Source organism: Mobula hypostoma, chromosome 9 (genome assembly GCF_963921235.1).
Source record: "Mobula hypostoma chromosome 9, sMobHyp1.1, whole genome shotgun sequence".
Taxonomy (NCBI): Eukaryota; Metazoa; Chordata; class Chondrichthyes; order Myliobatiformes; family Myliobatidae; genus Mobula; species Mobula hypostoma.
The window spans coordinates 95,586,469-95,605,684 of NC_086105.1; the positions used below are offsets into that span (position 1 = coordinate 95,586,469).

The window sequence follows — 19,216 nt, forward strand, 5'->3', positions numbered from 1 at the left end:
TTCTATTTAAAAGCGGCGCAGCCAATGGGAAGCGACGCTGCGCTCGCTAACGGCCGATTTGAATCGGAGCCCGCGAGGCGGGGTCAGACAGCGAAGCGGAGCTGAGCCTCAGGTCGCGGAGCAGCGCTCGTCCGACCCACCGACCCAAGCTCGGCGCCGCAGCCCCCGTCCTCACAGGAATTCCTCCTCCCCACACGGTCCCTGTTCTCAGCATGACCACGGTGCCCGGCAAACCGGCGGCCAAGGCGCCAGCCGCCGCCCCGGCCGACATCCCCGACATCCTGGTCAACCCCAAGACCATGAAGCGGTACACCCGAGGCCGCTTCCTGGGCAAGGGCGGCTTCGCCAAGTGCTACGAGATTTCGGACATGGAGAGCGGCGAGGTGTTCGCCGGCAAGATCGTGCCCAAGACGCTGCTGATGAAGCCGCACCAGCGGGAGAAGATGTCCATGGAGATCTCCATCCACAAGAGCCTCCAGCACAGCAACGTGGTGGCCTTCCACGGCTTCTTCGAGGACGATAACTTCGTCTACGTGGTGCTGGAGCTGTGCAGGCGGCGGGTGAGTTCGGGGATCGGCTGGTGGACACCGGCAATCGGGGTGCACTGGGACACGGGCCTCGCCCTCGGGGGCCGGGAGGGAGTTGGCAAGGCCCTGGGGTAGGGCTGTGTGCGTGGCCGGTTTCTATTGTGCAGAGGGGTGTGGGTGGGAGGTGGGGAGGTGGTGCACTGGGTCCTCCCACCTATTTGCACCTTGGAACGGCCGCTGTGAGGGAGTCCGGGGAACCGAACCCGTTTGCACGGAGCGGCACGACCCACGGCCCACGGCCCCCGGCCCCTCCCGGGCGCACACGGAGGGGGTACGTGCGCCCCCCGACCAGTTTCCACCGCCTGCCTTTCCTCCGGGCTGGGCTCCAGCCCCGGGTTTCCGGGCCTCCCTCCCCGCTGGCAGCCACTTTTAAAGGGAGCAGTTGATATTTAAAAAGCGTGGCCTTTCGCTGCGGGTTGGCTGCGCCCCGGGACCGCTCCTCCCACAGCGGGCGGGGCCACGGAGCCCTTCAGCGCCGCCTCCTCCTCCTCCATAGCGCGGATCGCATCGGGGCTGTCAGTCCGCCTCCATATCCAGCCGCTGCCTTGTTTTTGTGTGTGTGTGGCCATAACCTGCCTTCTCTCTTGGCAGTCTCTGCTGGAGTTACACAAGAGGCGGAAAGCCGTGACCGAACCCGAGGCTCGGTATTACCTGAGGCAGACCATTCTGGGCACCCAGTATCTGCACAACAACCATGTTATCCATCGGGATCTCAAACTGGGTAACCTCTTCCTCAATGACGACATGGAAGTGAAGATAGGTAAAGCATCAACCGAGTTAACCTGCCGTAGTTAACTGAATGCTACCTGTAAAACGTCGGTTAATGTTTCAAGCTGTATTTCCGTGCTTGCGGAATCGCAGCACGTTCCCCTATTTAAATATCCAGATAGTTGATACTAAATGGGATCGTACAATAACCTCTGGGGTTAAGGTTAGTTCACAAGTCCAGTGGTGACCGTCGCTGTTGCTAACCTGTTAGGTTGAAGGCTACCTGGGTTGCATAGGATGCAATATAAATTCATTGCTCAGATCGCGTGTTTTTTTTCCTTACACCTCTTGAGCAGTAAACCGTACGTAATGCGGGGGGGGGGGGGGTAAACGGTATGAGTAATGACTGTCTGAAAGCCTAGAGCTTTGAAACAAAGTTCTCCCAAGAGAAGAGAAGCGATGGGATGTATTGTATTGATTCTCTGTTTGTCAGGTGTGTTAGGGGGGCACGCCATCTGGTTTCCTGTGAATCAGCTCCTGTGCAGGTCTTTACCATCCCAGATTATTGTCGAGTACTGTCTGCATTAATATGACCACACTGAAGTTATTTAGGCTTTGACGTGGTACCATTTAATTAGTCTTATATGTTCTTCTAAAGCAAATGTGTACTCCTCACCCATTATCATTGGTCTGAATTGGGAATTGGAGCTGTACTGGTTTCATTCTGAACTAGTCTAGTGCAACCACTGAGAGGGCAATTGTTAATTGTCCTTATTTTCCAGTCACTCATTCACCCAACATGGAGGAGATTATGGTACAGAGTTGCAGTGACTCTCTATGTATTTCAGTCTTGTTTGATCGGTATTGTATACCATTTTGCAGAACATTCACCGACCTAGGGTTTTTTTAATTTGAAGGTGACTTTGGCCTGGCCACTACAGTTCAGTATGAAGGAGAGCGTAAAAAGACATTGTGTGGAACTCCCAACTACATTGCCCCCGAGGTGATTGGCAAGAAAGGGCACAGTTTTGAAGTTGATGTTTGGTCTCTGGGCTGCATTATGTGAGTATTGTCTTCTGCTGTCTGAATCCGTTTACAAAGGTCCCAACCTGTTATATACAGTACAATGGATTAGGCAAGAGTCTATGGACCTCACTTTGGGAAACCCTGATGACTATTTAATAATACTGTATTTTCTATCCTGGTTAAGCAAGCTTTTAATTGCAGCTTATCTCTTGCAGGTATACGCTACTTGTTGGAAAACCTCCATTTGAAACTTCCTGCCTTAAGGAGACGTACATGAGGATAAAGAGAAATGAGTATAATATTCCCAAGGTGAGCACGTGGCAATATGCTCCTATCCTAGGTTGTTCTGGAAACATCAGACACTACGCTATGACCGTTTCTAATGTTTGACGTCCTTGGGGGCTGGGGAAGAATACCTGGTGACTGACAGGAACTAGGTCTACTTCAGACAGTTGATGAAGATCAGTTTTGTACATTTATTGACCAGTTGTACTGTCTTTCATTGAGTGTTTTTTTTTTAAAACTAAACAGGAAGAAAGTATCTGAAATCTTGAGAAAGTAGACCATTCCTTATCTTTCTAAGGATCTAATAGGGTGGAAGTGGAGGTGCTTTCTCTTGTAAGGCAATCCATAATTATAATTGGTCAACAATAACTTCATTAGGGAATTTTAGATGTTGTTATCCAACGCTCTTAAATTATGTAACTTGCTGTCGTGACGTGCCCGAAGCAAGAGCGATGGTTTATTTGAAGAAATTAATTGCTAAAAGGGAATGAAAGGGATTTGGTTTGAGTAGGATGACCTGAGTGTGGGTCCATTCCTTCTACTGTAAGTTTAACAACATTTCATGTAACAATTACCTGTTTTTCAGCACGTCAACCCCGTGGCTGCAAACCTGATTCAGAAGATGCTACGATCAGATCCGAGTGCACGGCCAAATATCCATGAACTGCTGAACGATGAGTTCTTTACATCTGGCTACTTGCCTGTCCGATTGCCTACCACCTGCTTAACCATGGCTCCCAGGTTTTCCCTGGCCCCTGGTGGAATTGATTCTAGCATGAGAAGACCACTTGCTGAACTCAACAAAGGTATCAGTTACTGCATGATGGCTATTTGGGGCTCTGGCTATTTGGTTGTGTGAATTAAAATCTGCATCCACTTCAAATAGCAGTTTAAGTGTGACTGGGTACAACGATCCTGCTGCATTCTCCCTCGATGAAAATGCTGCAGTGCTGTGTGCATGGTGATATGGTGTATTTGGATCACAATGGCTGCACCTTAGTTTCTTTGCACAATACATCTCTATTTTTGTTCCTAATGCTCCATGCAATCTTTTACATTGCCCCAAACCATTGCAAAGTCATTGACTACTTTCATAGTTCATTGGAAGTGCAGAATCCAATTTGTATTTAAGTTTCTACAAGAGGCAATATTGACTGAGGAACAAATATAGTACAGGTATAGAACATCTGCTTTTTCTGGCAAACATGGGATCTTTTAGATCTCTTGTCTGAAAGGTTAATGTCTGGAAGAGCAGACCATCCTTAATTTTTTGAGGGTTTGTTTGGGTTTCTTGTGCTTGAATCTTTAGTGAGATTTTTATAACCATTTATCAAGTTAGCTTATTTTGTACACTGAGGTACTTGCAAACAGTAGTATGTTACTACTAACCAGCAGGCAAAATAATTGTATTTGGAAATCAAAAATGAAACTAAATGCTCAGTAAGACAGCACGTGTGTGGAGAAACATTTGATCAGAGTGGGGAAAGGGTACAATTTTTTTTTGTTGCAGAATTAGAAATGGAGCTAAAGTGTGGTAAATTAGTTCATTATTGTCACGTACTGAGGTACAGAGGAACTACTTTGCAGATCATTTCATTAGAAGCACATTACAAGAAAAAAAAATTATGAAATGCAGAATAAAGTGTTGCAATTAGAGTAAGTTCAGCTGGTCAGCTGCAAGGACATAAGGTAAATTGAGGTTGAGTGAATTTTTTTCATACTTGGCTCTCTTCAATAGTCTTTTAACTACAAGACCATAAGATGCAGGAGCAGAGGCCATTTGGCCCATTGAGTCTGCTCTGCCATTCCATTATGGGCCGATCCAATCCTTCCAGTCATCCTCACTCCCTGCCTTCTCCCCATACCCTTTGATGCCCTGGCTAATCGAGAACCTATCCATCTCTGCCTTTAATACACCCAATGATTTGGCCTCCACAGCCGCTCATGGCAATGAATTCCACAGATGTACCACTCTGACGAAAGTAATTTCTCTGTATCTCTGTTCTAAATGGACGTCCTTCAAACCTGAAGTGGGGCTCAGTTATCCTAGACTCCCCTACCATGGGAAATAACTTTGCTATATCTAATCTGTTCAGGCCTTTTAACATTCTGAATGTTTCTATGCGATTTCCCCCCTCATTCTCCTGAACTCCTGGGAATACAGCCCAAGAGCAGTTAGACATTTCTTGTATGGTACTGGAATCTTCTCTGAACCCTCTCCATTGTCAGTATATCCTTTCTTCCATTTGAAAATTTCTTATTTGGAGTACATCTTTCTTGCACTTCCCTCATTTTTTTGCAGGAACTACAGCCAGTGCTGCTCTGCTGTCCTTCCTGCTAGTGTCCCTTTCCAGTCAACCTTGGCCAGTTCCCCTCTCATGCCCTTGTAATTTCCTTTATTCCACTGAAATACCAACACATTTGGAATTTAGTTTCTCCTTCTCAAATTTCAAAGTGAATTCGATCATATTACACAACACCCAGTCCAGCACATCCAAACCCCTAGTGGGTCAACAACATGCTGTTCTGAAAACCCATCCCTTGGACATTCTACAAATTTCCTTTCGATCCAGTACCAGCCTGGTTTTCCCAATCCACTTTCATGTTAAAATCCCCAAAGATTATCATGACGTTGCCCTTCTGACATGCCTCTTCTATCTTCTGCTGTAATTTATAATCCACATCCCAGCTGGTGTTTGGAGGTCTATATACAACTGCCATTTACCCTTGTCATTGCTTAACTCAACCCATATAGACCTCTCCACCTTCCGATCTTATGTCATCCCTTTCTAATGATTTAATATTATCTCTTGTACACAGGGCCACACCGGTCCCTCTGCCTACTAATCGTATCATCCATTTTATTTCTTGTGCTGCATTCAAATATAACACACTCAGTCCAGTATTGACAGTGGGGTGGAACTTGTCCTTGAACCTGGTGGTACACTTTCTGCCTAATGTGGGGAGAAGGTGGGGAGAGAAGAGAGGAGAATATCCAGGGTTTTTATTGTCTTGGCTTTACTGGGGAAATTAGAATTGCAGACAGGCCATGAAGGTCTGATTTCTGTGATGTGTCGAGCTGTGTCCACAAATCTGCAGGTTCTAGCAGTCGTGGGCAGAGCAGTTGCCATAGCAAGCTGTGCTACATTTTTTCTTAAAGAAAATGATCCAAGGGGCCATGCCAAATTTCTTCAGCCTCTTGAGGAAGTAGAGGCACTGGTATGCTTTCCTGGCTGTGATGTCTGTGGTTCAATCCTCTTTCCTCAGTTCCATGCGTATAAACAGGAGATCATGAGAGACTGACATGAGCAGTTGATGTTGTGAATACTTATGGAATTGTTTGAAGCCCATATAGACAAATAATAACAGATGGAGAAGAACAATACTGGAATTGAAATGCAGATCACCACAATTGTTGAAAATATCCAGCAGCTCAGACAGCATCTGTGGACGGAACAACTGGGGTCTAAACAAAAGAAATTCTACAGATGCTAGAAATCTTGAGCAACACAGAATTCAATAGGTCAGACAGCATCTACGGAGGGAATATATAGTCAATGTTTTCCGCAGAGACGCTTTGTCAGGACTGAAAAGGAAGGGGGAACAAACCAGAATAGGAAGGTAGAGGGGAGGAGGAGAAGGAGTACAAGCTGGCAGGTGATCGGTGAGACCAGTTGAGGGGGCAGCTGGGTGGGGGAATGAAGTAACAAGCTAGGAGATGATAGGAGGAAGAGGTAAAGGGCAAAAGAAGGAATCTGAAGGGAAAGGACAGACTATGGAGAAAGGGAATGAGGAGGAGCCATAGGGAGGCGATGGGCAGGTGAGGAAAGAGTAACGGGAGAAATTGCTAGAAGCTGGAAATCTATGTTCATGCCATGAGGTTGGAGGTTACTCGGTCAGAGTGAGATGTTGGTCCTCTAGCCTAATGGTGACCTAATGACAATAGCACAGGTCATGAACCAACATGGCAGAATAGGAAGCCAAATTGAAATGGGTAGTTTCTGGAAAATCCTGCATAGAGGGAGAATCAGCTGCTGTTGGCCTCAAATTTCTGTTTCTAAGCCAATCTAAGATTAGGGTTTGTAAACAATAGAATCAGAATCAGGTTTAATATCACGGGCATCCATTGTGAAATTGATTGTTTTGTGGCAGTAGTACAGTGCAATATACATAATTTTTAAAAAACTATAAATTACAATAATAAATATAAAATTGAATTCAACCTAATGATGGAGGAGAAAACCTGTTTCTAAAATGTTGGTCTTCAGGCACAATGATAACACTGAAGAGGGCGTGTCCTGGATGATTGGGTCCTTGATGACGGATACTGCCTTGTTGGGGCATCACCTTCTAAAGCTATCCTCCATGCTGTGGATGCTTAGTGCTCATGATGGAGTGAGCTGAGTTTGCAACCCTCAGTAGCTTTTTTGCAATCCTTTGCAGTGGTTTCTCAGTTCCAAACAGTGGTGCAGCCAGGTAGAACAAAAGGGTAGAGAACTGGTGATTTTAATCTCTGGTTTCACCCTTGTGCACTGGTTGGAGGTGCTTTGCAAAGCAGTTGCCTGTCCTGTGTTCAGATTCTCTGGTGTGGAGATGGCTACATGAGCAGTGAACACATTAGACTGAATTGTAAGAGGTGCAAGTAACTTCTGCTTCATCTGAATGGATCATTTCATTGGCAGGAAGGGGGGAGAAATGAATGGTTGCATTGGAAACTGAAGAGGAATGGGCTTTGTTGAGATGGGGATAATGGATCTTGGTTTCAGGAAATAACCCCTGCAGAGTAACTGAAAAAGAATAAAGTCTGAAACAAGCAGGGAGAATAGTTAAATGTAGAGGTAGGTGAATGGAAGGATAAGGAAAATTCTAAACTTTGGGAGGGGTAAGACCAGAATTAAAGGAAATGGCAAGTTGGAGAGTCAACCATGGGATTTGTTGTGGGTGGGGAACTGTTTTTAAAGGCAAAGGAATACATCTTGAAGCACTGCCTGTGGGGAAATGGGTTGGGAGGAAGTGCAGTTTACATGGTGGTAAGAATCTGGTAGCATTGCTAGCTAACTTAGCCTTTGAACCAAGATGAGCAGTGACTGAGATGGTCCATGTGAAAGTTTGCAGCAAAGATGAAACATATAAGGTACCAATGCAGTTTTCAGTGAGTTTGTATTGGGGGGGGGGTGCAGAGGTCAAAGACAGCATGAGAAATACTGTTCTACAAGTTTAGATCATGGTTTCCTGTAGCTACACCTTAGAACAAGTTCCCCTTCATTCCCTTTCTGCAGATGAATGAGAATTAATTCTTCATCCCAATGTAACTTGAGACCTCTTGACACTGGAACTTGGAGGAAAGGAATGCATTTTTGCTGGCCTTGATGGTACTGAGCAACCTTAAGCCATCTGGATCTTTGATTTGGGTTTTAGTGATTACTCTTGCAGGTGGGCTCTAAGGCCATTTGCAAAAAGTGTGTACCAACTGTTTATTTGAAGTTCTTGGCGATCATTAAATCTGGATCTAGCTGAAGATGTATTGTAAATTTGCTCGTTCTAAACTGGTAGGGCGGGGGGGGGGGGGTTGTTATTTGGCAGCAGTGCATTTCCAAACTGAATGAGACTGCTAATCACCCCACTGCTCCTGCTACCCTCCCCACTGACCGAGATAACTGAGTCATTTTTGAATAATTGATCTATTAATCCACTAGATGTTCCAGCTGGAGACAAACCAGAGAAGTCTGAAGATAACAGGGTGGCCAGGTAAATATTTTCTATACCATTGACGCCAAGTCACTCTTGATACTGCTCAATGAGTGGAACCCCTGATACAATCTACATTTAAAAAAAAATATTTCGTCCTGTTGTGTTTGACACTGAATAGTTTCCCAATGACGTCGAGCATTGGAAAAAGTTAATGGCTGTTTCCAGATCTCTTTAATCTTCTGGATGACTGTGCTTTTGCTGTAGTTCAGATATTGACTTTGGGAGGTGATTTGTTGCAGTACTAACAGAATTGCAGAATTATTTGAAATCATAGCTATATCCCAGATGCTGTGGTTTTGGAAATGTTATGTCATTTAGAACTATTATAACTGTATTAAAGTATTAAAATGATGGAAGGAAATGTATTAAGTAATCGAGTGATTTTTACAAATTAAAAACTGCTGTCATGTCATAGATCTTCAAAATTCATATTAAAATTCGCTGTTCTTTCCTAATTCAGCTCAGAGCATTTGCATATGAATTTGTAAACAAAGGGAGGCACTGCACACACGTTGAAGGCCACAAAACACTTTATTAGAACTAGCACAAATGAAATAGAGAAAATCAAATGTCTACAGTAGTATCATTACAGAAAATGAAATAATATATCATCCACTAAATGAGCTGAACAGAATGCCACCCAACTTTCATGCAGCCTCCTCTCTCGATATACTTTTCCTTATCTTCTCCAATTCATAGCGCTAGCATTAGTCGTGACCTAGCCTAATACAAAACGTTCCCCCTGCACAAAGAAAGTGCTCCTTAAGATTTCTTCAAAGCATAACCTAATTATCACCCCAGTAATTTTCCATCCCTTGGTGGTACCAGCTGCCTCCCCTTATCTCTTGCGACCTTCAGCCCAGACTCACAACTTTGGAAAACAAAGACGTCAGGTCTGTAAGGAGGAAAACATTATTCTTTATCTCATTTCAGAGATGTGCACTGGTGCCCATATCCAGATATCCCAATATTCAAAGCTGACACCATTTTGTCTTCAGACTTCCATTTTATTTCAGCATGCCACAATTAACTGTTTCCTTACAAATGGTTGGAGTTACAAATTGTACTTGTGCCTTGTTTCCTTTAACTTGCAGGATTATTCCTCCTGGTTATTGTGCAAATTTGAGTATTTGTGACATACTTAATTATTGTTTTCCACAGGGAAGTGGGCGAGTGCAATGACTTCTACCTCTCAGACCTCTTGCAGCAGTTGTGTAGTGTAGTGGCAGCAAGACCAGCTGATAAAGATGTGATCAGACAAGGTATGCAAGTTGTTTGAGCTGTCCCTTCCGCCTATTAGAGCCATAGAAAACTACAGTACAGGAGCAAACCTTTTGGCCTATCTTGTCCATGCAGAACTATTTACTACCTTGTCCTGTCAACTGGTACATGGACTATAGCCCTCCATAACCCTCCCATCCAAATACCTATCCAAGCAACTTGCGCTGAAATCAAAATCACAGTCACATCCATCACTTATGCTGGCAGGTCAAACCACACTCTCACCACCCTCTGAGTGAAGACGTTTCTCCCCCCATGATCCCCTTTACCCATAACCTCTAACTGCAGTCCCAACCTCAGTGGGAAAAGCTTGCTTCTACTTACCCTATCTATACCCCTCAATTTTGTATGCTTCTGTCTTCGATGTTCTAGGGAATAAAGTCCGAACCTATCAACTTTTCCCTATAACTCGAGTCCTGGAAAAATCCTCGTAATTTCTCTCTGCACTCCTTCAATCTTATTTGCGTCTTTCCTGGAGGTAGGTGGGCAAAAAGGCACACAATACTCCAAAATGGGCCTCACCAATGCCTTTTACAACTTCAACATAACATCCCAACTCCTATACTCAATATTTTGATTTATGAAGCCCAGTGTGCCAAAAGCTTTCCTTACCACCTTATCTACCTGTAATGCCACTTCCAATGAATTATGGATCTGATTTCCCAGATATCGCACTCTTCAGTGCCCTACCATTCACTGTGTAAGACCTACCCTAGTTGGTCCTCACAAAGTGCACACCTCACACTCCTCTGTATTAAGTTCCATCTGCATTTTTTTCAGCTGGTCCAGATCTGGCTATAACCTTTGATAATCTTCCTTGCTGTCCACCACACTTAATGTTATCTGCAAATTTGCTGATCCAGTTAACCACATTATCATCCAGACCATTGACTATAGATGACAAACAACAGATGCAGAATGCATCCCGACAGGACTCAAGTCAGAGAGGCAACTGCCTACTCCCACCCAGGCCTCTCACACAAAGCCAATGTCTTATCCAATTTACTACCTCATCTTGAACGCCAAGCAATTGAACCTCTTGAGCAAACTCCCATGCGGGACAGCATCCACTTCCTTGCCTTCACCAACTTTCTTGGTAACTGCCTCAGAAGACTGCAAGGTTGGTTAGATCCACTTGGAATCCCATTTATTGCTGGTGGGATACTGACATTTCTCTTAACCATATAGCATGCTATCATTTCATAACAGCTACAAAATTCCAACACTTCTGTTCAGCCAAGAAGACTTCATATTTTTTTCTTTCGTGGGTGGTGGGGAGAAAGAAGTTGCTAAAAATCTAGTAGCTAAATTTAATCAAATTCTAGTTTGTTCAAAATTGGTAACCACCAATGTACTAATGAAAGGTTCACTTATTCACTTTCCTGGCAGAGGAGGCTGAAGACCCAGCCTGTATACCAATATTTTGGATCAGCAAATGGGTAGACTATTCTGATAAATATGGCTTGGGTAAGTACAAGCAGCACTTTCAAGTAACTTTCAGACTGCGTGGCATCTTAATAATATGGCTGGTTGTGCCTGAACATTGGATTACATCCAATCCAAGTTGAAGTAAATAATGCAACATGTGAAATACATGTTAGTAGGGAAGTGGTGTTAGGTAAATTGAAGGGATTGAAGGCAGATAAATCCCCAGGGCCAGATGGTCTGCATCCTCGAGTGCTTAAGGAAGTAGCCCAAGAAATAGTGGATGCATTAGTGATAATTTTTCAAAACTCGTTAGATTCTGGACTAGTTCCTGAGGATTGGAGGGTGGCTAATGTAACCCCAATTTTTAAAAAAGGAGGGAGAGAGAAACCGGGGAATTATAGACTGGTTAGCCTAACGTCGGTGGTGGGGAAACTGCTGGAGTCAGTTATCAAGGATGTGATAACAGCACATTTGGAAAGCGGAGAAATGATCGGACAAAGTCAGCATGGATTTGTGAAAGGAAAATCATGTCTGACGAATCTCATAGAATTTTTTGAGGATGTAACTAGTAGGGTGGATAGGGGAGAACCAGTGGATGTGGTATATTTGGATTTTCAAAAGGCTTTTGACAAGGTCCCACACAGGAGATTAGTGTGCAAACTTAAAGCACACGGTATTGGGGGTAAGGTATTGGTGTGGGTGGAGAATTGGTTAGCAGACAGGAAGCAAAGAGTGGGAATAAACGGGACCTTTTCAGAATGGCAGGCGGTGACTAGTGGGGTACCGCAAGGCTCAGTGCTGGGACCCCAGTTGTTTACAATATATATTAATGACTTGGATGAGGGAAGTAAATGCAGCATCTCCAAGTTTGCGGATGACACGAAGCTGGGCGGCAGTGTTAGCAGTGAGGAGGATGCTAAGAGGATGCAGGGTGACTTGGATAGGTTGGGTGAGTGGGCAAACTCATGGCAGATGCAATTTAATGTGGATAAATGTGAAGTTATCCACTTTGGTGGCAAAAATAGGAAAACAGATTATTATCTGAATGGTGGCCGATTAGGAAAAGGGGAGGTGCAACAAGACCTGGGTGTCATTATACACCAGTCATTGAAAGTGGGCATGCAGGTACAGCAGGCGGTGAAAAAGGCGAATGGTATGCTGGATTTATAGCGAGAGGATTCGAGTACAGGAGCAGGGAGGTACTATTGCAGTTGTACAAGGCCTTGGTGAGACTACACCTGGAGTATTGTGTGCAGTTTTGGTCCCCTAATCTGAGGAAAGATATCTTTGCCATAGAGGGAGTACAAAGAAGGTTCACCAGATTGATTCCTGGGATGGCAGGACTTTCATATGAAGAAAGACTGGATGAACTGGGCTTGTACTCGTTGGAATTTAGAAGATTGAGGGGGGATCTGATTGAAATGTATAAGATCCTAAAGGGATTGGACAGGCTCGATGCAGGAAGATTGTTCCCGATGTTGGGGAAGTCCAGAACGAGGGGTCACAGTTTGAGGATAGAGGGGAAGCCTTTTAGGACCGAGATTAGGAAAAACTTCTTCACACAGAGAGTGGTGAATCTGTGGAATTCTCTGCCACAGCAAACTGTTGAGGCCAGTTCATTGGCTATGTTTAAGAGGGAGTTAGATATGGCCCTTGTGGCTACAGGGGTCAGGGGGTATGGAGGGAAGGCTGGGGCGGGGTTCTGAGTTGGATGATCAGCCATGATCATAATAAATGGCGGTGCAGGCTCGAAGGGCCGAATGGCCTATTCCTGCACCTATTTTCTATGTTTCTATGTAACATGGATTCTGCCTAGACTTGAGTTAATCTAAGTGGAATTTGGCCATATCTGGATGAAGTTGGGGTTGAGACAGAAGATAAATCAGCCCTGGCCAAATGGTGGAGTCAATTCAGTGGGACAAATGGCCTAATTCTGCTCCTATATCTTTTGATATAATTTGAGGCTTGACTTCAATAGTTTAACAGTTACTTCAGAATTGGGTATAGGCTAACTTCTGGAGACGTAGTCTTTGTTCAGATTTAATAGCCTGAGTGTCTGGGTCCTTCGATTTGAATCTGGTGGATAGATTGAACAAATCCTGTGAAGATTAATTATCCATGGGGAATGACCTGCAAATCAAGTGTTAGGGTTAGTAAATTGTGGGCATGCTGTGTTAGTGCTGGAAGCATGTTGACACTTGTGGGCTGTCCCCAGTGCAACCCTTGCAGATTTGATGCAACTGACACATTTCACCAAATATTTTGATGTACATGTGACAAATAAACCTAATCTTAAAATACTGTGACTCTGTATAACGTAGAGCTATTAATTCACCTGTTTAAGATCACAGTTCAAATCTGCTACACCTAAACCATGTTACTACTTGCTCTTTGCTACATTGGTTAAGTGTTTTTCTTTGGTTTTTGGTTACAGCCAACAGAGTACTTCTAATTTTGTATATGTCACTAATCTACCTGCATCACACTGCTACATTTCTAGGTTATCAGTTGTGTGACAACAGTGTCGGTGTCCTTTTCAATGATTCCACACGTTTAATAATGTACAATGATGGCGAGAGTCTGCAATATATTGATCGCAACATGACTGAGACTTACCTGAACTTTCGATCTTATCCTCCCAGCCTAAGCAAAAAAGTAAGTGCCACAGAATTTTTAATAAATTCGTTGTTTGACTTGAGGCCCTATGATTTGATCAGAACTGTTAGTGAGGCATTGAAACTTACTGGAGGGCTGTTAATTTCATAGTGAAGGGAAATAAGCCTTTGGCCCTGTGACATTGCAATAGCTGAAAGTTTGAACTTCACTCCTGTCCTTACACACGGAGGTCAGTGCTCTGGTTCAATAGATTCAACACCCAGCAGTTCTTGGTCCAGATGTTTCTAACCTGGAGAATATTTGAGTATTGCATGATGAGGTAGGATTTGGTCCCTGGAAGAGTACTGGGCTGACCTCCAATCATTTTGTAGTTTGCATACAGACCAACTGTTAATGGGTATAGGGAGAGAAGGTAGGATGCAGTTATTTTACTTGGATTTTTACTTCCCAAGACGTGAGATATAAGGTTAAATGAGAAAGGTGACTCCCTCAGTTTAATCAATGTGGTCCCAACCAGGTCAGGTCCTGAACCTGCTTTGAATGGCTGCATGATTGGGCAGCTTAGCAACTTATGTAACACTATTACGACACCGGTGAGCCACGCTTAACTCCACTGCAGTCTGTAAGGAGTTTGTATGTCCTCCCTGTGACCGCATGGGTTGTTTCCTCCCACATTCCAATGGCATGGTTAATTGGTCACATGGGTCTGAATGAGTAGCACAGGCTCGTTGGGTCCCAAGGTCCCGTTAACCTTGCTGTACCTCTAAATTAAATAAATAAATTCCTTCGTGGGGAGTAGAATGGCCCACCTGATATGACTATTCAGTTGGGTATATGGCATACAAATCCTTCCACTCACCACAATGTAATAAAATGATTGTATTGGATAATATTTAATCATGGCAAATAATCTGGGGAAGCTAATCCCTGCAAAATTGTATTTCCCTTTTTATTTAAAGGGAATGAACCTGGTTATGATGGAGTCAACGGGTGGTTGTGCTTGCTCTTGCTTACTACAAAGTTTAGGATGTTTCATGGGGATAATAGTTGAGCTAGACCACTGCTTTCTCTCTCTTCTCCCCCCCCCCCATAGTAACTGGGAAGGAATGGTAGGAAAGGTCATTAATGGAATTCTTTTTCTACACAAACAGGCAACTCTATTGAAATATTTTCGTAACTACATGAGTGAGCACTTGCTGAAGGCAGGAGCGAACATCACCCCTAGGGAAGGTGATGAGTTAGCAAGGCTACCGTTTCTGAGGATTTGGTTTAGGACACGCAGTGCAATTGTCTTCCATCTCAGCAATGGGACTGTTCAGATCAACTTCTTCCAGGTAAGTAGCCATTTAATTTTGGGGCTACTTAGAGGATTATCTGTCCAACATAATTACCCTAAGCATTCCCACTTCTCATGGGTCCTGAACCCCAGGGCAGTTTGGACCTGTTTGCCAAGTACATCAGGCTTTGTAAATGGATTTATTTGCCACAAAAGGTGGGATTACTCTGAGGGCCACCTACGTTTGTATTTCAAAGTCACCTCCCAGCTTCTTAATTCATCATCTCCCTGCCCCACCCACCCCTCACCTGGCTTTTCACCTATTACCTGCCAAGTTGTACTCTTTCCCGTACTTTCGCTTTGCTCTGGCTTCTTCCTTTCCCATCCTGATGAAGGATTTTGCCTGAAACGTTGGCTGTTTGTTCTTCATAGATGTTGCCTGATTCACTAAGTTCCTCAGCACTGTATTCAAAATTTCTAGCATCTGCAGATTCTAATTATTATTATTTTATTTTTGTTGCTGTGGTGCTAGCTGCTCTTCAGTAACCAAACACAAAGCTAGTCCAGTACTGTAATTTCTTTTCTCTTTCAGGACCACACCAAGATTATCCTGTGCCCACTGATGAACGCAGTGACATACATTGATGAAAAGCGGGAGTTCCGTACATTCAAGCTCAGCATGATTGAAGAGCATGGCTGTAGCAAGGAACTGGCAAGTCGAATACGTTATGCACGCACCATGGTGGAAAAGCTGCTTACTACAGCTGTGGGATCAAGAGTCAAACCCACAGCATGAATACAACTTCTGAACTGGACCCATTCTTGATTTGGGGAGTGAACTTTGTAAATACACCTTGTGAGGCTTGATTTTTGTATTAAGACACTTGTGAATTGTCAGAGCAAGCAATGTATACTAGAGTTGAAGGGAAAAAGTATGACCTCTCATTATGTGTAATGACTTCAGGCAGATGGGATCATGTAAATTATAAGCTGTATCATACTTGCTGCTTTCACTCCTTTGTGCAGGTGTTCCCCAGCTGTTTGAGGCAAAATGTTGAAGCACTTTGCAATCCCAGGTTCCACTACTTCCTGGGCAGCTGTTTACATCTTTGCTACTTTTGTCTTCTGCTCCCTCTCTTGTCCATCCCCTTGGCCCAAGATGAAACTTGGCTTTCTGAGTATATTAGCTGGAAAGTTGATGCTGTGCCTTATTTAAATTTATTTAACATTAAAATAAGCACATCATAATTATGACTTTAATTCCATCTATTTCTATTGTAGAAATTCAGACAGTTGGATAAACTTTGCAAAGCTTTCAGAACATTTTATCACATCTGTTCAGTGGGAGAACATTGTACCTAAGATTTATGTAACATTTTATGAAATAAAGGTCTGTTCTTAGTACCTGCTGTCAAAAATATTTTTGAAGGTTTGGTAGAATAAAATGTAAATTTTAGTAGAGTTGTTAACTACTGATCCCATTGAAATATTGTGATTGAGGGTGTTTGGGTAGATAGTGAGATCCTGATGGGGGAATACGGAATGAATGGCATGCTATCATTTAAGGATGTGAAATTGAGGATTCTCAATTTTTGGCATTCTTGACGCCACAGAGCAACAAAAGGTGATGCATATACTCTACAAGGATGATAGCATATTTCAGTCAAGGGCCTGAGAAGAGTGGTTGCCTGAGTGGAACCAAGTTGGCGTGGGTGCCCAAGATGGCTGAGCATCATTTTCAGTATGCAGAATCAGAATCAACTACAAGGTCCATTGTTTAGTGGCTACTGAAGGATGGAGGTTATACGTAAGTTCTGGTCTTGTGTGGTGTATCCTATATTTAAATATCCAGTGTGCATGGTTTAGAGTTTTTTAAAATTCCTGTTGTTTTTACCCTTAATACAAAATAGCATGTGGACTTTCCTGACTAAAAAGGGAAAGCAACAGGAAGAAAGCCCCACACATCAAAGTTGCTGGTGAACGCAGCAGGCCAGGCAGCATCTCTAGGAAGAGGTACAGTTGAGGTTTTGGGCCGAGACCCTTCGTCAGGACTAACTGAAGGAAGAGCTAGTAAGAGATTTGAAAGAAAGCCCTGTAACTTCTATTGACCAAACAGCAAGTGCAATTTTTCTCTATTTAATAACTGTCTACTCTTCATTCTGTCCCATTCAATTAATGTTAATGGAGTCCTTGGATTGTGTGATGTTCCATTGGGTTTTGCGAGCCAGTGAGCAGCTGGAAAATTTTCATTTGTTCCAACCTTTGAACTATGCTAAGCTGCAGTGCATCTACCTCTACCCCCTATTTAAATGTAAATGAAGCCTCTGTGCTAAGAGCCTAGGAAATCCCTGTAAACACAAAATACTCTGCAGATGCTGGGGTCAAAGCAACACACTGAGTCCTGACAAATGGTCTCGGCCCCAAATGTTAACTGATCGTTTCCACGGATGCTGCCCGACCTGCTGAGTTCCTCCAGTGTGTTGTGTAGGAAATCCCTGTTCTACTTTTATGGGAAATTTTAAAGGCTGGAAATAAAATAGTCTTACAAGTTAATGTTTAATTCTAGCAAATAGATTAACTAGATTGAAGGTGATGCATGCTTGGTTTAATACTGGGTTAAAGGATGTAACTGCAAATAAACTTTGGTATTTATGGTACGACTGCAATATCAAGGAGAGAAAATCACAACTATTCCTGTTCTTCTCCCCCTTCCCTTCCTTTTTTTTTAAGGAAATGCACTACCCCAGAAATGCTGTTGGAGAATAGTCACAAATAGCTCAAGTTGTCAGAAAACACATTAAATAAACATTTTATTCAGTTTGGAAACAATCATAGCCTAGTCCAATACTGCACAGCAGAAAAGTCTTTATAAACCACTATCTCTTATTGTATCTATTCCTTAAAGTTACAGTAACCAATTTTTCACCCATTCCCAAATCTTTGGCAGTTTGATTTTCATTGTAAAAATATTAAGATTATCCTATCTCTAACACCATGCAGCATATCACAAATCAAATGCATCATGCCTGTTCCAAGAGTAAAGTAATCAAGTTCTGGCTGCCACCTGACTTTGAGCACAAGAATGCCCACTCCAATTTATGCAGCATTAATTTCAAATCCACAACATAATTCAGGGTGAGCCATAAAAATATCTTTCAGAAAACTAGGCTGCAATTGGTCAGTTACAACCCAAATGCTTGGTTCCATTATCTGATTGGTGAAGAGCTCAGCCCTGTGGTTTCCATTTCTATTCACTGACTCCTTTTTCAAAGTAACTCAGCTATTAACAGTTGCATAAGAAGGAAATTAAAGCATTGCAAAAGGATATCGGTGATCAGTACACATTAACCTTGTAAGGAAGAAAAAACTAATCTGGATATAAAAATACATTTTTAAAAGTATTTAACCTAAAACATAATCCAAATAAAAATTATTTTGTCACATATAAGGTCATTTTACACTAATACTATACAGTAAACATTAGCCAGTGTTATAACTATTACGTGTGGCATCAGTCAGTGGTGTTGGTATGGCACAAACTTCATCTGTAGAACGGAACATTTTCCATTTTTCACCTGTTCAGTTTCCTGTGTTTATGGCTCCAGCACACAGTTCACTCTTCTGTAAAGCAACTCTCTAGCTTTGGTCTGATGATTAGAAGATGGAATAGTGCTACAGACTGGCTCTTCCTTCTGTGTTGTTCTGCTCCACCTCCTTGCTGGACAGTCCACTTGACAATCTTATGATCACATTCACAATTTTTATCCCATCTAATCTTCCTGATAAATTGTTTTCAGTGTAGAGTTAGTGAGACAATCCATTGGTGGACGGTTTATGATTGTGAACAGGTCATCAGACCTCTTTGTCCTCCAAAAATATCATCTTGCTCGCTCTATTCTATGTGAAGCACTTCAGCCTGAAGAACACGTCCTTCAGTTCCATGTATTACCACAAGCATACGTGTACTGACTGAAGCTTGCTTGCTATGTTTCCAGTTTGGCACATTTGATATTCAAGTCTCCAACTTCCTGATGGTAATACAAGTGAAAGAGCCTTTCATGGCTGCATACCTGCATTGCTTCATACGTATGCAGCAGCAGTTTTGGGAATCTGGATGTGAAGTACTGCACAAACTGGTCTGGTATCTCTCCCAGTGTCTCTTGTACCTCCAGTGGTAGTTCGTGGTAGTGATGTTTCTGTGGAGTCATATTTATTACAAAAACAATTTTCAAATCTTTTTTTGTGAATCATGACTGCA

General features: G+C 43.1%; 2 protein-coding genes across 2 annotated transcripts in view; one reads left to right on the plus strand and one right to left on the minus strand.

Annotated features, from left to right (window-relative positions):
* plk1 (polo-like kinase 1 (Drosophila)) lies at nt 1-16,323 on the plus strand. The gene is made up of 11 exons (XM_063058714.1): nt 1-560; nt 1,179-1,347; nt 2,213-2,357; nt 2,537-2,630; nt 3,193-3,412; nt 8,303-8,354; nt 9,519-9,619; nt 11,028-11,105; nt 13,567-13,721; nt 14,834-15,016; nt 15,551-16,323. The coding sequence occupies exons 1-11, from the start codon at nt 213-215 to the stop codon at nt 15,752-15,754; spliced, it is 1,749 nt and encodes a 582-aa protein (XP_062914784.1). The 5' UTR covers nt 1-212; the 3' UTR covers nt 15,755-16,323.
* A 638-nt stretch (nt 16,324-16,961) lies between these two features.
* The window catches only part of LOC134352263 (serine/threonine-protein kinase/endoribonuclease IRE1-like), a 93,739-nt gene continuing 91,484 nt past the window's right edge, over nt 16,962-19,216 (minus strand). The window contains exon 22 of the mRNA XM_063059554.1: nt 16,962-19,154. Within this exon, the coding sequence (XP_062915624.1) occupies nt 18,942-19,154 (213 nt within the window). The 3' untranslated portion in view covers nt 16,962-18,941. The remainder of the gene's footprint in view (nt 19,155-19,216) is intronic.